Source organism: Crocuta crocuta, unplaced genomic scaffold, assembly GCF_008692635.1.
Source record: "Crocuta crocuta isolate KB4526 unplaced genomic scaffold, BGI_CrCroc_1.0 scaffold147, whole genome shotgun sequence".
Lineage (NCBI taxonomy): Eukaryota > Metazoa > Chordata > Mammalia > Carnivora > Hyaenidae > Crocuta > Crocuta crocuta.
In genome coordinates this window covers 3,577,363-3,595,717 of record NW_027532594.1, presented here as the reverse complement: position 1 = coordinate 3,595,717, position 18,355 = coordinate 3,577,363, and the positions used below count along the sequence as shown (strand labels likewise).

The following is an 18,355-nucleotide window of genomic DNA, read 5'->3' as shown; positions in this document are numbered from 1 at the left end:
TTTTTTTAAAACGGCTCTATTTTTCTACATTGGTATTTTAAATAAATCTTCAATTATCATTTGAGTGGGAAAAGTCTTTGCGTGTGGTGGTGGTGGTGGTGGTGGTTGTTTTGGTAGTGTGTTTAATTCTAAGATGGCCAGCCTACATCTTATTACAAACTTGATCAATTATGGCATTATTTTATACTTCTCTTTTATTTCAATCATGCATCATTAAACTACTGGTGTTTAGTAATCATTTCTGAAATGCTCCTGGCTTGATTTTCCCCCTTGCTCAACAACCCCTTCCCCCATTCTACTTCTCTCTTGCTTCCCTTTTTTCCCCAGCCCTGACTTCTGCCACATGCCCATCAAACCTAATTGCAGCTTTGGGAGGACTTTGGTAAGGCAGTTCCTTAGCCCTAATGTCCCTCAGGGATTTAATTTGGGTGGGATGTGCATGTGGCCCTCGAGCCATGTCAGTGACTGCTACAGCTCCCAGATTCTAAGGGCTGGTCACCTCAGGCCCTAAAGTTGTTTCAAGTCTAGGGCAGTTTAGTCTCAGGATAGATATGGCAGGAATAATACATCTTATAATAATTTGGGTCATTTTGTCAATGGAAATTAACCTCCAGTTCTTCTGCTAATTTTATATAAAAATCTGTGACATGCAGACTATTTTTAGTCTCCCTCAAATTACAGTGCTTTAAAACAATTTTCATGAGTATTAATTTTTTTCTTTTACAACTGAATAATATTACTGTCATTGAATTGCTAATTATATATATATTTTTAACAGCACTTCTTTGATACCATTTAAACATTGGCCTTCTGTCTAAATCTCAGAGAAATTAAAGGTGAAATAGGAGAACCCACAAGGCACCCAATATTGGACTCTGGGGTTCATTAAATGTGGATTAAATTTTTTTCTTGAAATGAGAAACACAACTATAATGTAGTAAGTCATCTGCCTTCCTAAAATTCTGTTATTTCTAAAATACAGTACTTTTTCCTTCAGACTTAAAAAGAGATATGTGCTCTGATGCATTTTAGGAAATGAATCACCCTTTATTTGTCACCATTTAGGGGTATTTGCTTCATACCTTACTTCTTTTCATTTTTTAAACAAACTGTTTTAAACGTACAGAAAAATTCAAGGATACTCTGTATATTGAACACCTATATAATGATACCCAGATTTAAAAGATTAATTTTGCCTTTTTTTCCCCTAGTTTTTGTCCTTGGCCTTGTTTGTATGCATATATATGTGCATATATTGAAACATAGTTGAGATATTATGTATACAGTTTTATATTCTGTCTTCATTTAACATTTTAAGTATTTTTCCATGTCATTAAAAATTTTTAATGTTTTCTTGTAACAGTAAGTTTGCTCTAGTATATGGATGCATTTTTTGTTTTTAAACAGTGATAATTCTGTTTCTACTTAATTTTACATTATATTTCCAGTTCTTTTGACTTTATATGTCACATACTTTACATGACTTAAGACACTATTTTTCAAAACACTGTAGGTTGTAACTCATTAACAGGTCACAACATCAATTTAGTAGGTTATAATCAGCATTAAAAAGAATTAGAGAAGATCAGAGTGTTTCTGTGGTTCTTTGGCAAAAACTGAGCACATTGTAGTCGATCCTTTTGTTTCAGTCATCTGTGTATAAAATAAACTCTTGAAAATTTTAACTAGGGGTTGCAGTCACTGTTTTAAAGACTTATTAGGAATCTTATAAATCAGCCTACCTCATGTGTGTTAGATTTGACATTTATCTTTGAGCTTACATTTTTTGGATTGACTTATTGGAATTGTATATATGTTAAGAGTGGGATAATAAAGTAGTAAAACTCCGTATCTCTAAGGAGTTAGTATTGGAGGGAGTTCTTCTCATAGGGGTCTGGGCAGTGCTGAATTTCTCCCTTCTGAGCTGACTCAAGGGTGATGGTCCCTTGTAAGTAGTAAATTGTTTCCTTAGTATGTGACCATAAATGTACCAAAAGACTGTGATTTGGATCATGGCATAAGTGAGAATTCTGAACTCTCGAGCATACATCTCAGAAGTTTTCTCTTGTGCCCCAGTTCTGCCGTCCTACCTCGGCTCTCCATCTGGAACTAATTCCTACCTTCTGTTCAAAGTGAGGACAGCCTTCTCTCACGGGCACTGATGCAGCAGTGAATTCAGTCACTTCCCCTAAATGAGGAAGCAAAACACATAAACACTCCAATATATTGATTTCTCTCTATTTAAAACTTAAGGGGTAGGTCCTTCAATGTGGTATAATTCTCCTATACAGTAACTATTCAGTGTGGCATTAAAATCTCAGCATGTTTTTTAGAGTATATGGGGGCTTTTCTCCTGTGTGGCTGTCACTCTTTAAGAAAATACTCTGATATAGGGAGAGGGACTCAGTACGCAGAGCTGAATGCCTGGATGTAGCAAATGGAGAACAGCAGAGATGGGGAAATTTGGGAATAGTAATGGGGCTGTTTGGGTAGGATGTGTGAGATGGAGAATCTGCTGTTCTACTTCCTGAAGCTATTTCTTCTCTCATCTTGCATTTTTTGGATTCCTGTTCTATGTCAGTTACCCTGCTAGGTGCAGGGCATCCAAAGATGAGGAGCCAGAGTACCTTCAAGGTTCTCACAGGCTTGTGAGGTAATACTTGTGAGCAAATAATTAAATAGCTAGATCTTAAAGCATTAGCGAGCCTAGGCTCTGGGGTCCAAATTACATCTAGATCTTGGCGCTTCTATAACTAGTTGACTAGTGAGATTAGTAATTATTTAATTTTTCTCAGCCTGTTTTCCAATTTTCCTCATCTATAAAGAGATATTACCAATTACCTGCATGGATTTTGTGAGAATTAGAGCAAATGCACAGAAAATAGCAGGTGCCTGGCATTTTGGCATGTTGTAATTGTTTGTCTGTGTCATTGCTATCATTTTTATCAATGTTTTAAGTGTGAAACTAGAGGTTTATAATAAGTACCATAAAAGCCAGTGGAAGGGGCAACTACTGGTCCTAGTTTCTGTACACTGCACTCACAGTTCCCTTTCTCCATTGTGCATGCATGTTCACACTTCTTTCTGGGTATCTGTAAAGACTCCTTTCATTTGTGTGTGGACATACTTTGTTCCTTCATGTTGGTTACTCTTCCTTCCTCAGTACCCTAAAGTAAACGAATTCTCTGAGGTTCCTTTTGTCTTCTCTTTCCTACTTTTCTCTTTTTTCTCTCCTCAAAAACTCATCCATCACTTCCTCCTGGTTCAGCCATCACCTCTTTGAAGATGCTTCCCAAATCTGTAGCCACAGCATTTCCAGCTGCCTGCTGGGCATCTCCATCTGGAAGTCTTTCTTGCATTCAAAGTTAACATGTCCAAAACTGAACTCATTAATTCCCCATTAACTCTCCTTCTTCTTCCAATCCCCATGAATGTTAGCATCATCACCTTCAGGAAACAGGTTTGAACCTCAACATCCAGCCCTTATCTTTCCTTCACTGCATGAGGAGAGGGGAGACCCTCACACAGTCAACTGGCCAGACTGGCCTGTTCCACCTCCATGCTGCTGTCATCGTTCAGCTCTTCTCTTCCATCGCCGCTGCCACTGCCCTGATTTAGGCCCTCATTATCTCCCACCTGGATTATTGGAAGAAGCTACTCCTAACTAATCTTCCCTCTCCCTTTCACTGCACCCACCATGCTACTGCCAGAGTAACGATATTAGGCCCAGAGAACAGTTTTAGTCTTTAGCTCTAATCACATTACTCCTTGCTGACAAACCATCCCTGCCTTCAGATTGCCTGCAGGATGAAGTCCTGACTGTAGGTCTGACTTTCAAGGCCCTTCATTCTTTAGGCTGTCTTTTTTCTGGGCTTGTTTGCCTCTACATAGTGCCCAGATGGGTAGCCCCACAGCTCCTAAACCTGCTCCTCATTCTTCCATTCTTGTCATGCATAACCTGTTTCTTCTAAAATACCCTTCATTCCATTCCATTAACCCTATCCCATTCCTGTCTCCATTCTCTGCTCAGGGAAATCTGAGCACCTCTCAGCCTCAGTATGAATGCTACCTCTACAGTGAGGAGCACCCCGAGCAAGAAGCAATTTTCTTTCTTCCTCCATGTAATAATAGCTTTTTGTCTTTGATATCTGTTCTTTGAATTATTCCATTTAACTGTATTTTGAACCTATTATAGCTCTTTTATTACACCACTTACTTCTTTGTATACCTCTCATGTTTGGTACATAATGTGTTGTAAGACAGGGAATTTAAGATATTTAGAAAGATGCTGCAGCTGCAGTTTGAGGATTTGAAATACTTACAGGATTGGGTTAAGGAAGAGAAATTAGCCAGTAGTTGTGAAAAGACACAATGATGCAGGGAAAACTGCAGTTAGTCATAGAAACCATAATGTGAGAAGGATACAGACCTGGGGTGCACAAAGTTTCACCTGTTCAGCCCTTATTTGCATGAAATTGTGTAGCTGTTAGATATTACTATATGTTTGCTGTTCATCTATTGTATATCTAGGGCAGAATTTTGGAGGAGGCCAGTTTCTCCCTACCCCCAAAATTCAACTACAGACTTTTCAGTGTGTAAATTTTATTTATTATAATATATATATTATAATATATATTATAATACACAGTTTAAACTATAAAATAACTTGAATATAATTTAAAATAGTGTTAGATCTGTATTAGCTAATTTTCCAGGGCTAAATAGTATCCAACATATAGTGAAATTGAATTGAGATGTCATTACTTTAGATTTGGTACTTGTCTAGTTTGTCGACCATGCTATATCTCCATATTTCTTTTTATTATTTTTTAGAAATATTCTAAATGTTTATTTGTTTTTAAGAGAGAGAAAGAACATGAATAGGGGGAGAGGTAGAGAGAGAAGGAGCCACAGAATATGAAGCAGGCTCCAGGCTCTGAGCTGTTTGCACAGAGCCTGATGTGGGGCTCGAACTCTTGAGCTGTGAGATCATGACCTGAGCAGAAGTCAGATGCTTAACCGACTGAGCCACCCAGGCGCCCTGCTACCGCCATATTTCTCATTGACTACTGCAAAAGCCTCCTAACTGATTTCCTCATATCACTTTGTTCTCCTCCTTCCCCTCCACCCAAGTCGTTTTTCCACTGATGACAGGACTTTCTGGGGTTGTTTGTTTATTTTTAAATATCTAATCATGTCACCAGGTGCTTGTGCTTAATAAATACTGCCATGGCTTCACATTGCTGTTTAGATAAAGAACAAAAGTCTTACCATGGCCTGTTTGACCTGTGTGGTCTCTCCTGTCTGTCTCCAGCCTCATTTTGTACAGTGCTGTCAGCTTCACATATACCTGTTTTTGTGCTGCGGGTATACTCCTCTATTCTGTTATCTTCTCACCATCCCCTTTTCCACCCCCTGTTCTTCCTTTGAGTATCAACTCAGTCATCACTTCTTCAAGGAAGCCTCTGACTTTCCTTACTAGGTCAGTTCCCCTATTATAAGCTCTCATAGTACCATATTTTTATTTTGTTACCATTGTAATTTTATGTTTGTTTGTGATTCTTTCATTATTTCCAGTCTCTTCCACTGGCTTGCAAATTCCACAGGCTCTGTGACTGTTTTGCTTGTCACTGCATCTCTGCCTAGCACAGTGCCTGATGTATGAAAAGTGTTCAGTCTGTATGAAAATGAATGAATGAATGAATGAATGAAGTCTTTGTCTACATTGGCTAAAAGGAACACAATTCTATGGAACTTTAGTGATAAAGATGATAAGGTACTAAATATTGCTTTCATTCATCACATTATAATTTTGATGACATAAAGGATTCTTCCGATTTTTACACCTATTATACATATTGTAGAGTATTGGATAATTAAATAAGTGAGGTGAGACCATAAAGAATCACAGAATAAGGAAAAACTTCAGATGTCGCATAGGCCAGGCTCCTCTCTCTAAGGCATCTGTCAGAGGCTGGGCAGCTTCCTGAACATCTGTTAACAAGGGACTCAGTATCACCAGCAGCTACTTTTGTGTTTTCTTCATGTTGAGTCAAAATTGGCCTGCCATATTTTCTATCCAGTAATATCTGTTTCTGCAGTAATTCTGTCTCCTCTCCAGACAGAGCCCTTTCCGACGAGTAGGCAGCTCTTGTGCATTCCTCTAGCTTTTGTTCTCCCAGCTCTTCCCCTCATATGCTATGCTCCTGCCATGTTGGTTCTGGAAATAGCTGTGTCCTCCTGTCTTTTCTACAGACTTTCACCCATATAGTTTCTTCTTTGGAACGCTTTTTTTCCCTTCACTTCCCCTCCCAGCTTTAGCTCCCCTGGCTACCTCCTCTTCATCTTTTAGGTCTCACAGAGAGGTCTCTTTCACCCCTCTTTGCCCCCAGTTATGTTAGTTGCCCCTTCTTTGTGCTCCCACAGTCCTTGCTCATCCCCTAGAGTAGGTCGTGCCGCATTTTACTGGGGTTTTTAATCCAGACTCTGTTATCCACAGAAGGGAGACCACAGCTCACCGGTGCTTGTCACCATGCCCTCCATGGTTGTTTAGTACCATGTCTAACATGCAGTAAGCATTCACTCCATTTTTGCCCGAATAAATTTGAGAATGCCAACTTTACCATCCTCAAAGCTAGCTAGCATCTGTAGCTTTTTCTTCAGGCATGCATGTGGCAGTATAGGAGTCACCATCTTCTAGACATGTTCTAGCTCATTCGTGTCGATCCTGAAGAGAGGCACTAAGAACTCATGCTGTTTCAGGCCTGGACTATATGAAACATTATCTGTGTAAACTTAGAATCCTACGGATTTTTTATGCTCAGGAGCAAAATTTCTTATTGTTGTGAGCTAATTTTTGAGCTGTGGACATTATCAATTAGTACTATTTTCTTAAGGGTGTTAATGAGGTAAATTTGAAGAAGTGGTGTTTGGAAGCAGTTTTTTTAATTTTCTTAGGCTCTTCATCTATTCTCTGGGTTGTTAACCACTGACTTGCATGAAAATTAGTGGTCAGAAGGTGTGCTTTTCTGATTGTTCTCTTGATTTCTATTAGCCAATCTATTATAGTTTTTCTTCCTGACCTTTTCAGAGTGCATTCTAAAAGTGCCAAGTGTTTCAGTGATATATGATGTTTGCAGGCGTTAAGGATGTGTGGTAAGAATTCCTTAACTTTTGTTATTTTGGGAGGTAGGAAAGGAAACTTTTAGGGGATTAGGCGTGTGGGTAGAATGGGCTTGACTTTGAGAGGAGGAGAAATGGACTAGAAGAAAGAAAAAAATATGAGTTGAGAAAAAAATAGGTGGCAAAAAATTAATAAGGACAGAGAATGTAATTTTCTGATGACATGATCATCTACCATGGGCTTCCACAGTGTTATAAACTTTACTCATGTTGCCTCTTCCATACAATGACTACAGAAAGTAGACGTTAACCTCGTTTTATAGAAGAAGTAATGGTCTCCAAGTCATACAGCTAATGAATGGGAGAAGAGTTTTTTTAAACCTGTTTCTAAAGCTGCACTCTTCTAATTTGACTTAGTAAGTAGTTGTCATACATGAGATGAAGCAGATTGGAGAGTCACTATAGCATGATGATTAAGAGTGTATGTAGATTCTAGAGCTGGTTGCCATGGGTGTTCACATCTTTGCTTCATCAAGGCTCTACTGCCTACCAGCTAAGAGCAAGTTGCTTGATCTCTGTGTGCCTCATTCTCCTTATTCATCTGCAAAATCAGGGTACTTGTATCTTCCTCTTGGAGTTGTCCTGAATTAATTAATTTAATATGTAGTAAATTGTTAGAACAGTTCTTGGCATATGTGAAACACTAAATGTTGGCTGCTGTTGGTTGTGTGCCTCCTGTGAAAGGTCCCATCTCTGAACTTTGAGGAAGATGTCAAAAGTGTAGCCACAGCTGTTTCATCAGCATGATTTAGTCAGACTTTTCTCAGGTTTTGCCTCTTAGAGTTCTTACTGTGTCGTCATATCCTTCATCCCCAGCCAGATTCAACCCCCACAACACAAGCACAGGCACATACACACAGCCCCACCCACCTCTTTTCCCTTTCTAGAATCAAGAGCCAATTCAGAGCTTCTCTTTCATATTACCATCTAAGCAGAGAAGAATTCACCTTTGGTAATACATCAATAAGGATCTAGCAGCATACGTTAAAATTTGTAATTCAAAGCAAAAAGCTTAGAAAGCGCTCCCATTTTACATTTACTTGTTCCAAAATGGAGTGCTTCCCAGTCCCCCCCGCAGTTCAGGTCTACAGGATTTTAAGTAGAAAGCTACATGATAATAAAGAGCTTTGGATGTTTCTGATGATTCTTTGTTGCTGTTGCGATATAACTTAATTGCTGTAAATTAACTTCTTTTTCCTAGGAAATTAGAACTTGTTAAAAATTACTAACGCCTCAAACTTGCTGATGATTACTTACTGGATTGAGGAGAAAACATAATGAGAAAAGAGCTATATCTTTCCCTCTTCAGAGAACCTGAAGTTCTGCCTTATTTTGAAGCCAATGAGGGTACAGAGGGGCCCCTTTTTAAAATTTCTGTTTGGTGGCATAAGGGGCAAAAATTTTCCTTAAGTAATGAACTAACTCATTAATTTTGGCTATATTTAAATTAGTTCTTTGTTCAAAGTTTACCAGGAAAGACTTAATAATTTAATGAAGTATTATATTACAAATCTTAATACTTTTTTTCACTATATTCATGAACTGTATTCATAATATATACATAATATCTATTTGATTAGTGCTCATGAGCATTGTTCTAAATATTAATTTATTATAATATATTGCCTATCATTCTATCTTTTTCTTTCTTTCTTTCTTTCTTTCTTGATGATGATATTTAGTTCTAGTATGACACCCATTTGCAATACTTTGAGTTAAAAAAAAACATATATTCCTGGCTTTAGTTATAGTAAAAATTATGGAAATTCAATACTCATAGCGAAAATAAAATGACATGCTAAGTTCAAGCCATATTGTTGTCTAGAATGATAATGCTTTCCATAAATAATAGGAAATGGCAAGACTTGCTAATGGCATACGTTTCTATTTTACTTACCAAATAAATTTTTAAGTCATTTGAATTTGTCACTTTAATTCTCTGAGCATCTTCTCAGCATGTGAAAACAGAAATCATTTTTTACCCCTCTCCCTTACCACCATCATCACCAAATAACATCACTTCATCTAAGCCATACAATTTGTATTTTGGTTGCTATCAGCTACCATAAAGCACTTTAAAATGATGGGTTGAGCAGATGGTTGAGATTGTGAGATGTAGGGTGCAGATCATAGGAAAACCCAGAAACAGGCGGAAGCCAGATCATTAGGCCTCACAATTGGAGACTGTCACTTTTAAAACCAGCCCTGGGTTTCTCTAGTTGATTTCCTGAACTCATTGCTTCCTCCTGGTAGCTCTTTCTTCCCCCAATTCTGTTTCTTTCAACAAGTCCCGTTCCTGACTTTGGAAATATGGGTGAATGGTAGCAATTTCCTAACTTGATCTGACTGATTCTGTGAGAATATGTTAATCCTCCTCTTTCTTTGTTGGCAGGGGGCTCGTATATGAGAGCCGGCATAACCTCCAGTTGAGGGGCTTGGTGGTGTTACTTATTTCTAAAGCAGCTGGGCCCAGCAGCACGAATGCATCATGTCAGAACTATGACATGGTCAGTGGCATCTATTCCTGGTAAGAAGAACTTGGTCTTTTGACATCACTCTCTAAATTGTCTTTCCTTTTGCTGAACAGTGGTCGGTGGAAATCACTATTTAGTTCTTTGTCATTCTCTGATTCAAAAATAGATTAAAATATTTTATAAGGTTAAAAATGTAATTTTATTGTTCTCTTTTTTTAAGTCTATTTATTGATTTATTTAAGTAATCTCTACACCCATTGTGAGGCTCAGACTTGCAACACCGAGATCAAGAGTTGAATGCTCCTTCGAGTCAGCCAGGCGCCCCCGCCTGTTATTAATGGTATTTTTATTGTTCTTAACAAGTCTGGCAGACTTAGCAGCTCCATGCATAACTGGGAAATTTCCCTGTACATTTGTGTTTCATTTCTACTGTGGCATTTATAATTTTCTATTCGTGGGGTGCCTGGGTGACTCAGTCGGTTAAGCGTATGACACTTGATTTCAGCTTAGGTCACAATCACAGGTTCGTGGGATTGAGCCCTGCGATGGGTTCCGCGCTGAATGTAGACTGCCTGAGACTCTCTTTCCCTCTTTCTCTGCACCTGCACCTCAATCCTGCTTTCTCTCTCTCAAATTTAAAAAAAAATTTCTATTCATGACTCCCTCTCCTTCATTATCATGGTATCATTGTATTTTTACAGAGACTTACTCCAGGATTTACGATTTTTAAACATACTCAGAATGATACCTAGTTATAAAATAATGATGCAGCTATCATTTTAGGAGAAGTAGTATACTTCAAATGATGCGTCATTTATTTTATTATGCTTATTTTTATGGTGAAGAGATTTTTACTAAGGTTACTTAAAATAAGAAATTTTTTCTCCTATACATTTAGACTAAACATTAAATTTATGAGGGGCACCTGGGTGGCTCAGTTGATTGAGCGTCTGACTTCAGCTCACATTATGATCTCATCATTTGTGAGTTCAGGCCCCACATTGAGCTTTCTGCTGTCAGTGAAAAGCCTGGTTCAGTTCCTCTGTCCCCATCTTTCTCTCGGCCCCTCCCCCTGCTCACATGAGTACATACTCTCTCTCTCTTTCTCAAAAATAAACAATAAAAAAATTTATGAATATGAGTCATTTTTACTGCATATAAAACTTAAAATTTTCAATTTTATTTTTTTAAATCACTGCTTATTTTTTATAAGTGTATCAACAATAACTTTATTTAATTTAGTGTTGAATTAAAAGGCTCTAGATAGCCTTTGTAGGTGGACTTTGGCATGTGAAATTAAAACCACTCCAGAAGTGCCTGGGTGACTCAGTTTGTTGAGCATCCAACTCTTGAGTTCTGCTCAAGTCATGGTTCCAAGGTCATAGAATCGAGCCCCATGTCGTTCAGCACAGAGTCTGCTTGGGATTTTCTCTCTCTCTCCCTCTGGCCCTCCCTTCCCCCTACCCATCTCTCAAATAAAAATAAATAAATAAAACCACTCTAAAAACATGGGTGACAAGGACATTTTCCTCACAAAAGGAAGCATTTCTAGGAAATTTGACTTACGCCTGATATATCTTACAGCTTCACTTTAAAAATCGATCCATACCTTGGGGGTTTTTTTATTCCTAGTAGTCTTATTCATACATTTTTCCTTATATAATATTTAGAGATGACTATTGCTTACCAGCTGTGAAGTCCAGTAATCCTTCCTCATTAATAAGCAAGGAAGTTATTACTATCATGGCTAAAAATGACCTATCCTCCAAGGTCAGGATAATTTTGTAGACCTTTTACCACTTATCCACACAAGTATCTTCACTGGAAAGGGATACATTGGGGTCATTTTCAGTTCCCACTCACTGTGAAACAATTTATATTTGCTTAGTGCTTTGTAGGTTCCTGGTCATTTTTATGACAGTTATCCCATTTGATCCTTACAAAAATGCTATAGATGAGAAATGTTGTTATACTTATTTTACTCTTGAGCAAACTGATATTCAAACATCTTGAGACTTTTTCAAGATGGCACAGCTGGCAAATGAGAAAAGTTGAGGCTCCAGCTATGGTTCTTTTTCTTTCAAAGTTCATGTTTTTTTCTTGATTCCTTTCAGCTTGTCTTTTAAAAAAAATTATTTTTTATGTTCATTTTTGAGAGAAAGAGAGAGAGAGAGTGCGCGCAGGGAGGGGCAGAGAGTGAGGGAGACACAGAATCTGAATGAATCAGGCTCCAGACTCCGTGCTGTCAACACAGAGCCCGATGCGGGGCCTGAACTCACAAAACCGCAAAATAATGACCTGAACTGAAGTCGGACACTTAACCGACCAAGCTATCCAGGCACCCTCCTTTCAGCTTGTCTAGTCCAATTCAAAGAACTTATGTCACATATAGGTTAGACTATTCATTAAATTAGTATACCAAAAACAGTCTTAAAACTGTTTCCATTCAAAACTTCTGAATGGAAAGTAACTTGGCAAATCTTTTATACATCAATGCCCTTCCCCAACCTGTTTGAATTAGAGCTCATAACTATACCTTATGAGTTTTATAGAAAACTCTTGACTGTTTAGTTAAATTAACTAGAGAAACTACTTAAAGATCTATAATAAATACCAATAACCTGTTAGTCTCTGGAAAGCAAATGGACTTCATTTTCACCTTGTATCCCATGTATCTCTGTTTTCTTTAGGAATTTGTTGATTTTCAGTCTGCTGACTTTGACCCTATATAACCATACATACCTCTAATGAACACCAGCTATGTTTTAAATTCTCATCCTAAAATAAGCCTTGAAAAGTACTATTTGATGCATAATAGGTGCTCCATAAATATTTGTGGCATAAATGAATCATTCCCATTTTACAGAAAAAAAATCTAATACCAAGATTAAGACTTGTCTAAAATCTCCTAGTTGGAAAGTGATAGAGTTGGGATTTAAATCCTGATTCTGCTCTAAAGTGTGTACCCTTTATACTGTGCAGGTGCTGGTATCTGTATGTACACAGCGTACTGTGATGTGACCTTGTGTTGGGCATTTCTTACCTAGCAACTAACAAACAGCTTCATCACCTTCTGATCCTTTACAGGAACAAAACACATTTGGCAGATGGTCATAGTAACATGAACAATTGTAAAAGAACTTTGCAAAACAGTAGGTGGTACATTGCGAATATAAAAACTTTATAAATAATATAAATGAGTTTCATACTCAAGTGTATAGAATTAATAATTACATTTAGCATTTAGCAGATAATCCTGGTGGGTCGTTCCAGGTTATTTTCTGCAAGCAAACTTGATCTGGTAAGTCGTTGGTGATGCTTGGGCATTTTACACACTTGTTAACGTGAAAATGTAATTTGGCACAGTACTATGAGAAAGCATTAATTTATTTCTCTACCCCTGCAGTCATTTGTTTGGCTCCTGCTTCCTTAATTGTTCAAGTGTAACTTTTGCTAGAGGCTTGTATCTATAATGCCACCGTGAATTATTTAACATTTGAGGAAAGTACTAACTTGGGAGCTTTTTAATTCACCTCCAAACTGCTGGGATTTTACATTGTGTTTTTCTCTCATAACCTTGACTTTGAGGTCAGATAATGGGACCTGAGTAAATTACCTAAGGGACCAAAAGTGAGTTAGGTGACCTCTTTTGTTTGGCCTAAGGATATAACTGATGGATATAACTTATGGATATGTTTAGTAAACTTACATTTAATGGCCAAGAGAGGCAGAAGTTAGGCTAAAATGTAATAACTATATTTTGAAAAACAGTTAAGAGAGCTACATTTATAAAAACGTACTATAAACACCTACCATAGCCTTTTGCCAACAAGGCAGTGGGCTTTAGTTTTATTCCCACAATCATGACTTTAAAAAATTGGTTGCAAAACTGATTAGTCAAAAATGTATGACTATAATGTTGTATGATAGTAATGTGTGACAGATGGTGACTATACTTATTCTGGTAAGCACTGAGTAATGTATGGAATTAACATTACTCCATTGTACACCTGAAATTAATAGAGCATTGTATGTCAAATATACTTCAATAATTAAAATTATTTTCTTTAAAGTATTACTGGGGCCTCTGGGTGGCTCTGTCGGGTAAGCATCCATCTCTTAGTTGCAGCTTAGGTCCTGATCTTGTCGTTCATGGGTTTGAGCGCCACATCAGGCTCGGTACTGCTGGTGCAGAGACTGCTTGGAATTCTCTCTCACCCTCTCTCTTTCTGCCCCTCCCCTGCTCAATGCTCTCTCTCAATATAAATAATTAAAAATAAACAAATTAATTAATGTATTACTAAATTTACAAGTATCCCTAGCCACTCCTGAGAAAATAAGTTTATAACTTCCTGTTAACATTAATGATAGGATACTTTTATTTTATGTACCAAAAAATCATAATAGTCTATAAAACATGGTATTACAAAGTATAGATTTCTTTAGTGTAACATGATTATTAAGTTTAAAGAAATTTAGGTGAATTATTTTTTGTACTAATGTTTCAGCTTTCTCTGTTGTTTTAGCAAGAATTAACTCAATTATTTCTCATCTAACTAGCAGTTATAAAGACCACATATTTCATTCTATCTTCATTACCTAAAATTTCTCACTATCTTATGTTAACTCTGGCAGAAAAGATTGAAACAAGTTTGACAAACACATTTCTCCCTGACTATTCAGCTAGATGACCTTGCCCAGGTACATCTTTATAGCTGACCAGGTCCTTGGACAGAGTATTGTTTAATTTTTTATTTAAAAAGTTTTTTAATGTTTATTTTTGAGAGACAGAGCGCAGGCGGGAGAGGGGCAGAGAGAGAGGGAGGAAGATAATGGGAGGCAGGCTCCAGGCTCTGAGATGTCAGCATAGAGCTCAACACGAGGTTCGAACTTATGGACCTGGAGATCATGACCTGAGCCAAAGTCAGACGCTCAGCTGACTGAGCCACCCAGTTGCCCCCAGAGTATTGTCTTAAATTTTTGCCTGGCTGAACTTCCGTATAACAGAAAGGTAGTGGATCAAAATAAACATTGGAATCACACATTGTAGAGAATGTGACTTTGAGTAGTTTAGCAGGGACTGTGTCTCACAGCCGCTGTACTTATCATATCCTTTACAACCCCTAATTCAGGATGTAAGCTGTAAAGCAGACTCTAAAGTACTCTTCATGGAACATGAAGAAGTCTCAAAATTTTTATTTTTTTTTTTAAATTTTTTAATGTTTTTTATTTATTTCTAGGAGAGTGAGAGAGACAGTGTGAACAGGGGAGGGTCAGAGAGAGAGGGAGTGACAGACTGAAACAGGCTCCAGGCTCTGAGCTGGCAGTCAGCACAGAGCCCGACGCGGGGCTCGAACCCACGAACCGCGAGATCATGACCCGAGCGAAAGTCGGACGCTTAACCGACTAAGCCACCCAGGCGCCCCGGGACAATTTTTAATAAACAAATCAGAAGAAGATAATACAACAGAAACATGGACTAAGGAAATGAACAGGCTGTTCAGTGAATTATAGATGGTTAGTAATAAAGGGGGGAAAGGGCTGGAATTCATCATAATGGACAAATTAAAACAAAAATCACTGTTTTCCCATCAGATTAAGAAAGATTGAAAAGTTTGTTAGTATGAACATTAACCAGTTTGTTAGTTAGCTTGTTAGTTAATTGTTAGTAAGAAACAAGCATCTACCAATAGAGAACCTGTTGTTATGGGTGTAAGGGAATATGAAATGAATGCTTCAAAGGATTAAGGAGGTCTGTTTGGCAAAGATTAAAAAGTTTGTTAGTAGGAAAAAGTTAGTTACTTAGAAAATAATTTGTTAACTAGCAGTTATAAACAGACCACATATGGGGCACCTGGATGGCTCAGTCTTAGGCTCAGGTCGTGATGTCACAGTCTGTGGGTTTGAGCCTCGTATCAGGGTCTGTGCTGACAGCTCAGAGCCTGGAGCCTGCTTCAGATTCTGTGTGTCTCTCTCTCTCTGCCCCTTCCCTACTCTCTCTCTCTTTCTCTCTCTCTGTCTCTCTCAAAAATAAATAAACATTAAAAAAATTAAACAGACCATATATTTTCATTCTACCTTCAAAATTTCTCAACACCTTTATTCACTCTGAGAAGAGAGATTGAAACACATTTGCCAAGCATATTTTCCTTTCTTCCTGACTATTCAGCTAGACTACATTGCCCAGCTTTGGGATAACTACAGCATTTTTAGTTATAAGTTTTATTTTAATCCAACCACCCTTTGATTTAGCAAAATTGCTGATGCGTTAACATAAATGCTCAAAGATGTATGTATAAGAATGCTCTTTGTAGCATAGTTTGCAAGAATAACAACAATCCCCAAAAAAAGAAACAAAGCATCCACCAATAGAGCACGTGTTGTTATGGATGCAAGGGAATATGAAATGAATGCTTAAAAGGATTAAGGAAGTCTATTTGTCTGATATGGAAAGATCTCAAAGAATCAAGAAAAAAAGCAAGATGCAAAAACATTACAGTTTGATCCCATTGGGGCTTGAGTCGGTGGGCATTGGATTTTTGTATGCATGGAAAATTCTTTAAAGGAGATACAAAGAGTTGTTAATAGTGGTCTCCTTTGGGGAGGGCCAGCTGGTAGGGGGAAAATAGCATGAGAGACTTCATTCATTTCATGTCCTCTTCAGTGGTCTGAATTATTTTTAACTGTACACATGTTTTACTTATGCACTTCCTAAAAACTGGTAAAAATCGGATAGTTAGCTTAATCCTATTAGAATAAGGGTCTTAGAGTCCCTGAACTGACCTGAACTTTTGTTTTTTGCCCTTCTTGACAAGATCAAATAACCTATGAAAATGCATAAAGTATAGTTCTGGCTTTTCAAATAAAGAAATCAGGAGTGAAGCAAAATGATGAAATTTTTTGGTTTACCATCCATGTTAAAATGGACACCATCAATTTCTTGGTAACTATGCTAATTCTTTTTCAACTCAGTATTATGCAGGTAATTAATGATCATATGCTGAAGTTATTATTGGGCTTCAAGAACTAATCATAAAAAAAGCATTATAAACATAACTAGAAGTTAAATCTAGAAAACATCATAATAAAATGATGTTAACATTGCTTTCTCCCCTGAGAGAAAGTTTGTTAGACCTGAGATGCTGTCACAGAAGTGGTAGGAGAATATTTAGAGGCCTAAATGAAATCTTAATTTAAGGAGGAAAGTGGAGAATATGAAAAACTGTGAAAGAAGCGAATTTTGTTGTTATTGTTTATTAATCTTTAAATTTAGAGAGTTGGTCTTGGTCTCAGCTGAAAATATTATAGTTCATAATTTGTCATTTTAATGTGGTACTAATTGATTTCTGATGACTTCTAGTTATGGTAACAGTAGACTGTGACTATCAATCTTCACCTTCATACTGCACATTACAATTTGTCTAGTACTTAAAAATGCCTAACAAAAGTAAGAAACCATATTTACCTTAAGGATTGACTGAATAAAACACCTTAAGAAATGAGGCTTAAGTGGGAATATGTTGATCATATTATTTATTTGAGGCTCAATCATATTAACATGTTATAATCAGTATTGAAATAAATAGCATTAAAGGAGTTATTATCTTTTTTTAAGACGACATATGTAAATGCTAGTAAAGAGTCTAGAAGAAACCTCACCTGTCTGATAATGATAGGGGTTGGAAGAAGTAGGTAGGGGAGGGGGGTTTGGGAACAGCTATAGGGAAATCATCAAAGGGGGCTTTATTTGTAACATTTAATTTTTTTATAAAGAGGATCTATTCATATTATTTTGTGTAACTAAAATTAACATGAAAATTAAAAGAAAGTCCAATTTCATGCTTATAAAGCAACAAAAACCTATTTAAGAAATGTATCTTTTTCTACTACAAGAACCTTGAAAATGAGGAGTGCTTATTGACAGTGATTTAAAATGATTATGCTGAATAATTGAATTTAGAGTAGGCTTTTGAAGATAATTTCCTAAAGATATCTCAGCTCCCTTTCAGAAAGATCTCAAGAGATGAAAGCATGTGCAGTTTGATTACATATTCCTATTGATTGTACTCTACTCACAACAATAAAAATAAACTCAAGATACAAATCTAGCAATATTACTAATTCATTACAACTAGTACTTATTTTCTTCATTAACTTTTTATTGTTATTTTCAACTTACACAGCATGCACAAATGCAGCAATTATATGTTGAACAAGAAAGGGGAAGGCTCTTTATGTTCAGCGTACTGTACATCACAAGTCGTTACTTCACCAGGGCTGTTGGAAAAACACAAAATGAGAACAGCCTCTTACAAAACAAGTATAATTAACCACAAAAAGTAGGTGGGCACAGCTACTAATCTATTCAGCTGAGAGTTTGTTTATTGTATATAAATATCTTGCTATAGATTAGCCTGCCTGACTACATCACAGCAAAAAATACACTGTGTAAATTGTTTTGGTATTGGTGAAGAAGTTTACATCTTTTCCTTAAAGAAGGGCTATGTGTTGACTAGCAAGAAGCCACAGTCAAAGGCAATGTCCAGTGTCTAATTTTGCATTTTAAAAGAGGGCTTAATTAAAAAAATTTTCTGAGATTTATTTATTTTTGAGAGATAGAGCATGAGTGGGAGAGGGGCAGAGAGAGAGAGGGGGACACAGAATCTGAAGCAGGCTCCAGGCTCCAAGCAGTCAGCACA

At 37.2% G+C, this 18,355-nt stretch overlaps 1 protein-coding gene across 3 annotated transcripts in view; it reads left to right on the top strand.

The window, feature by feature from the left end:
- Positions 1-18,355, top strand: part of PDSS2 (decaprenyl diphosphate synthase subunit 2) — a 260,551-nt gene that overhangs the window by 102,291 nt on the left and 139,905 nt on the right. For all 3 annotated transcript variants that reach the window (XM_077780013.1, XM_077780014.1, XM_077780012.1), the window contains exon 2: positions 9,575-9,709. In XM_077780013.1, coding sequence (XP_077636139.1) covers positions 9,575-9,709 — 135 coding nt within the window. The remainder of the gene's footprint in view (positions 1-9,574; positions 9,710-18,355) is intronic.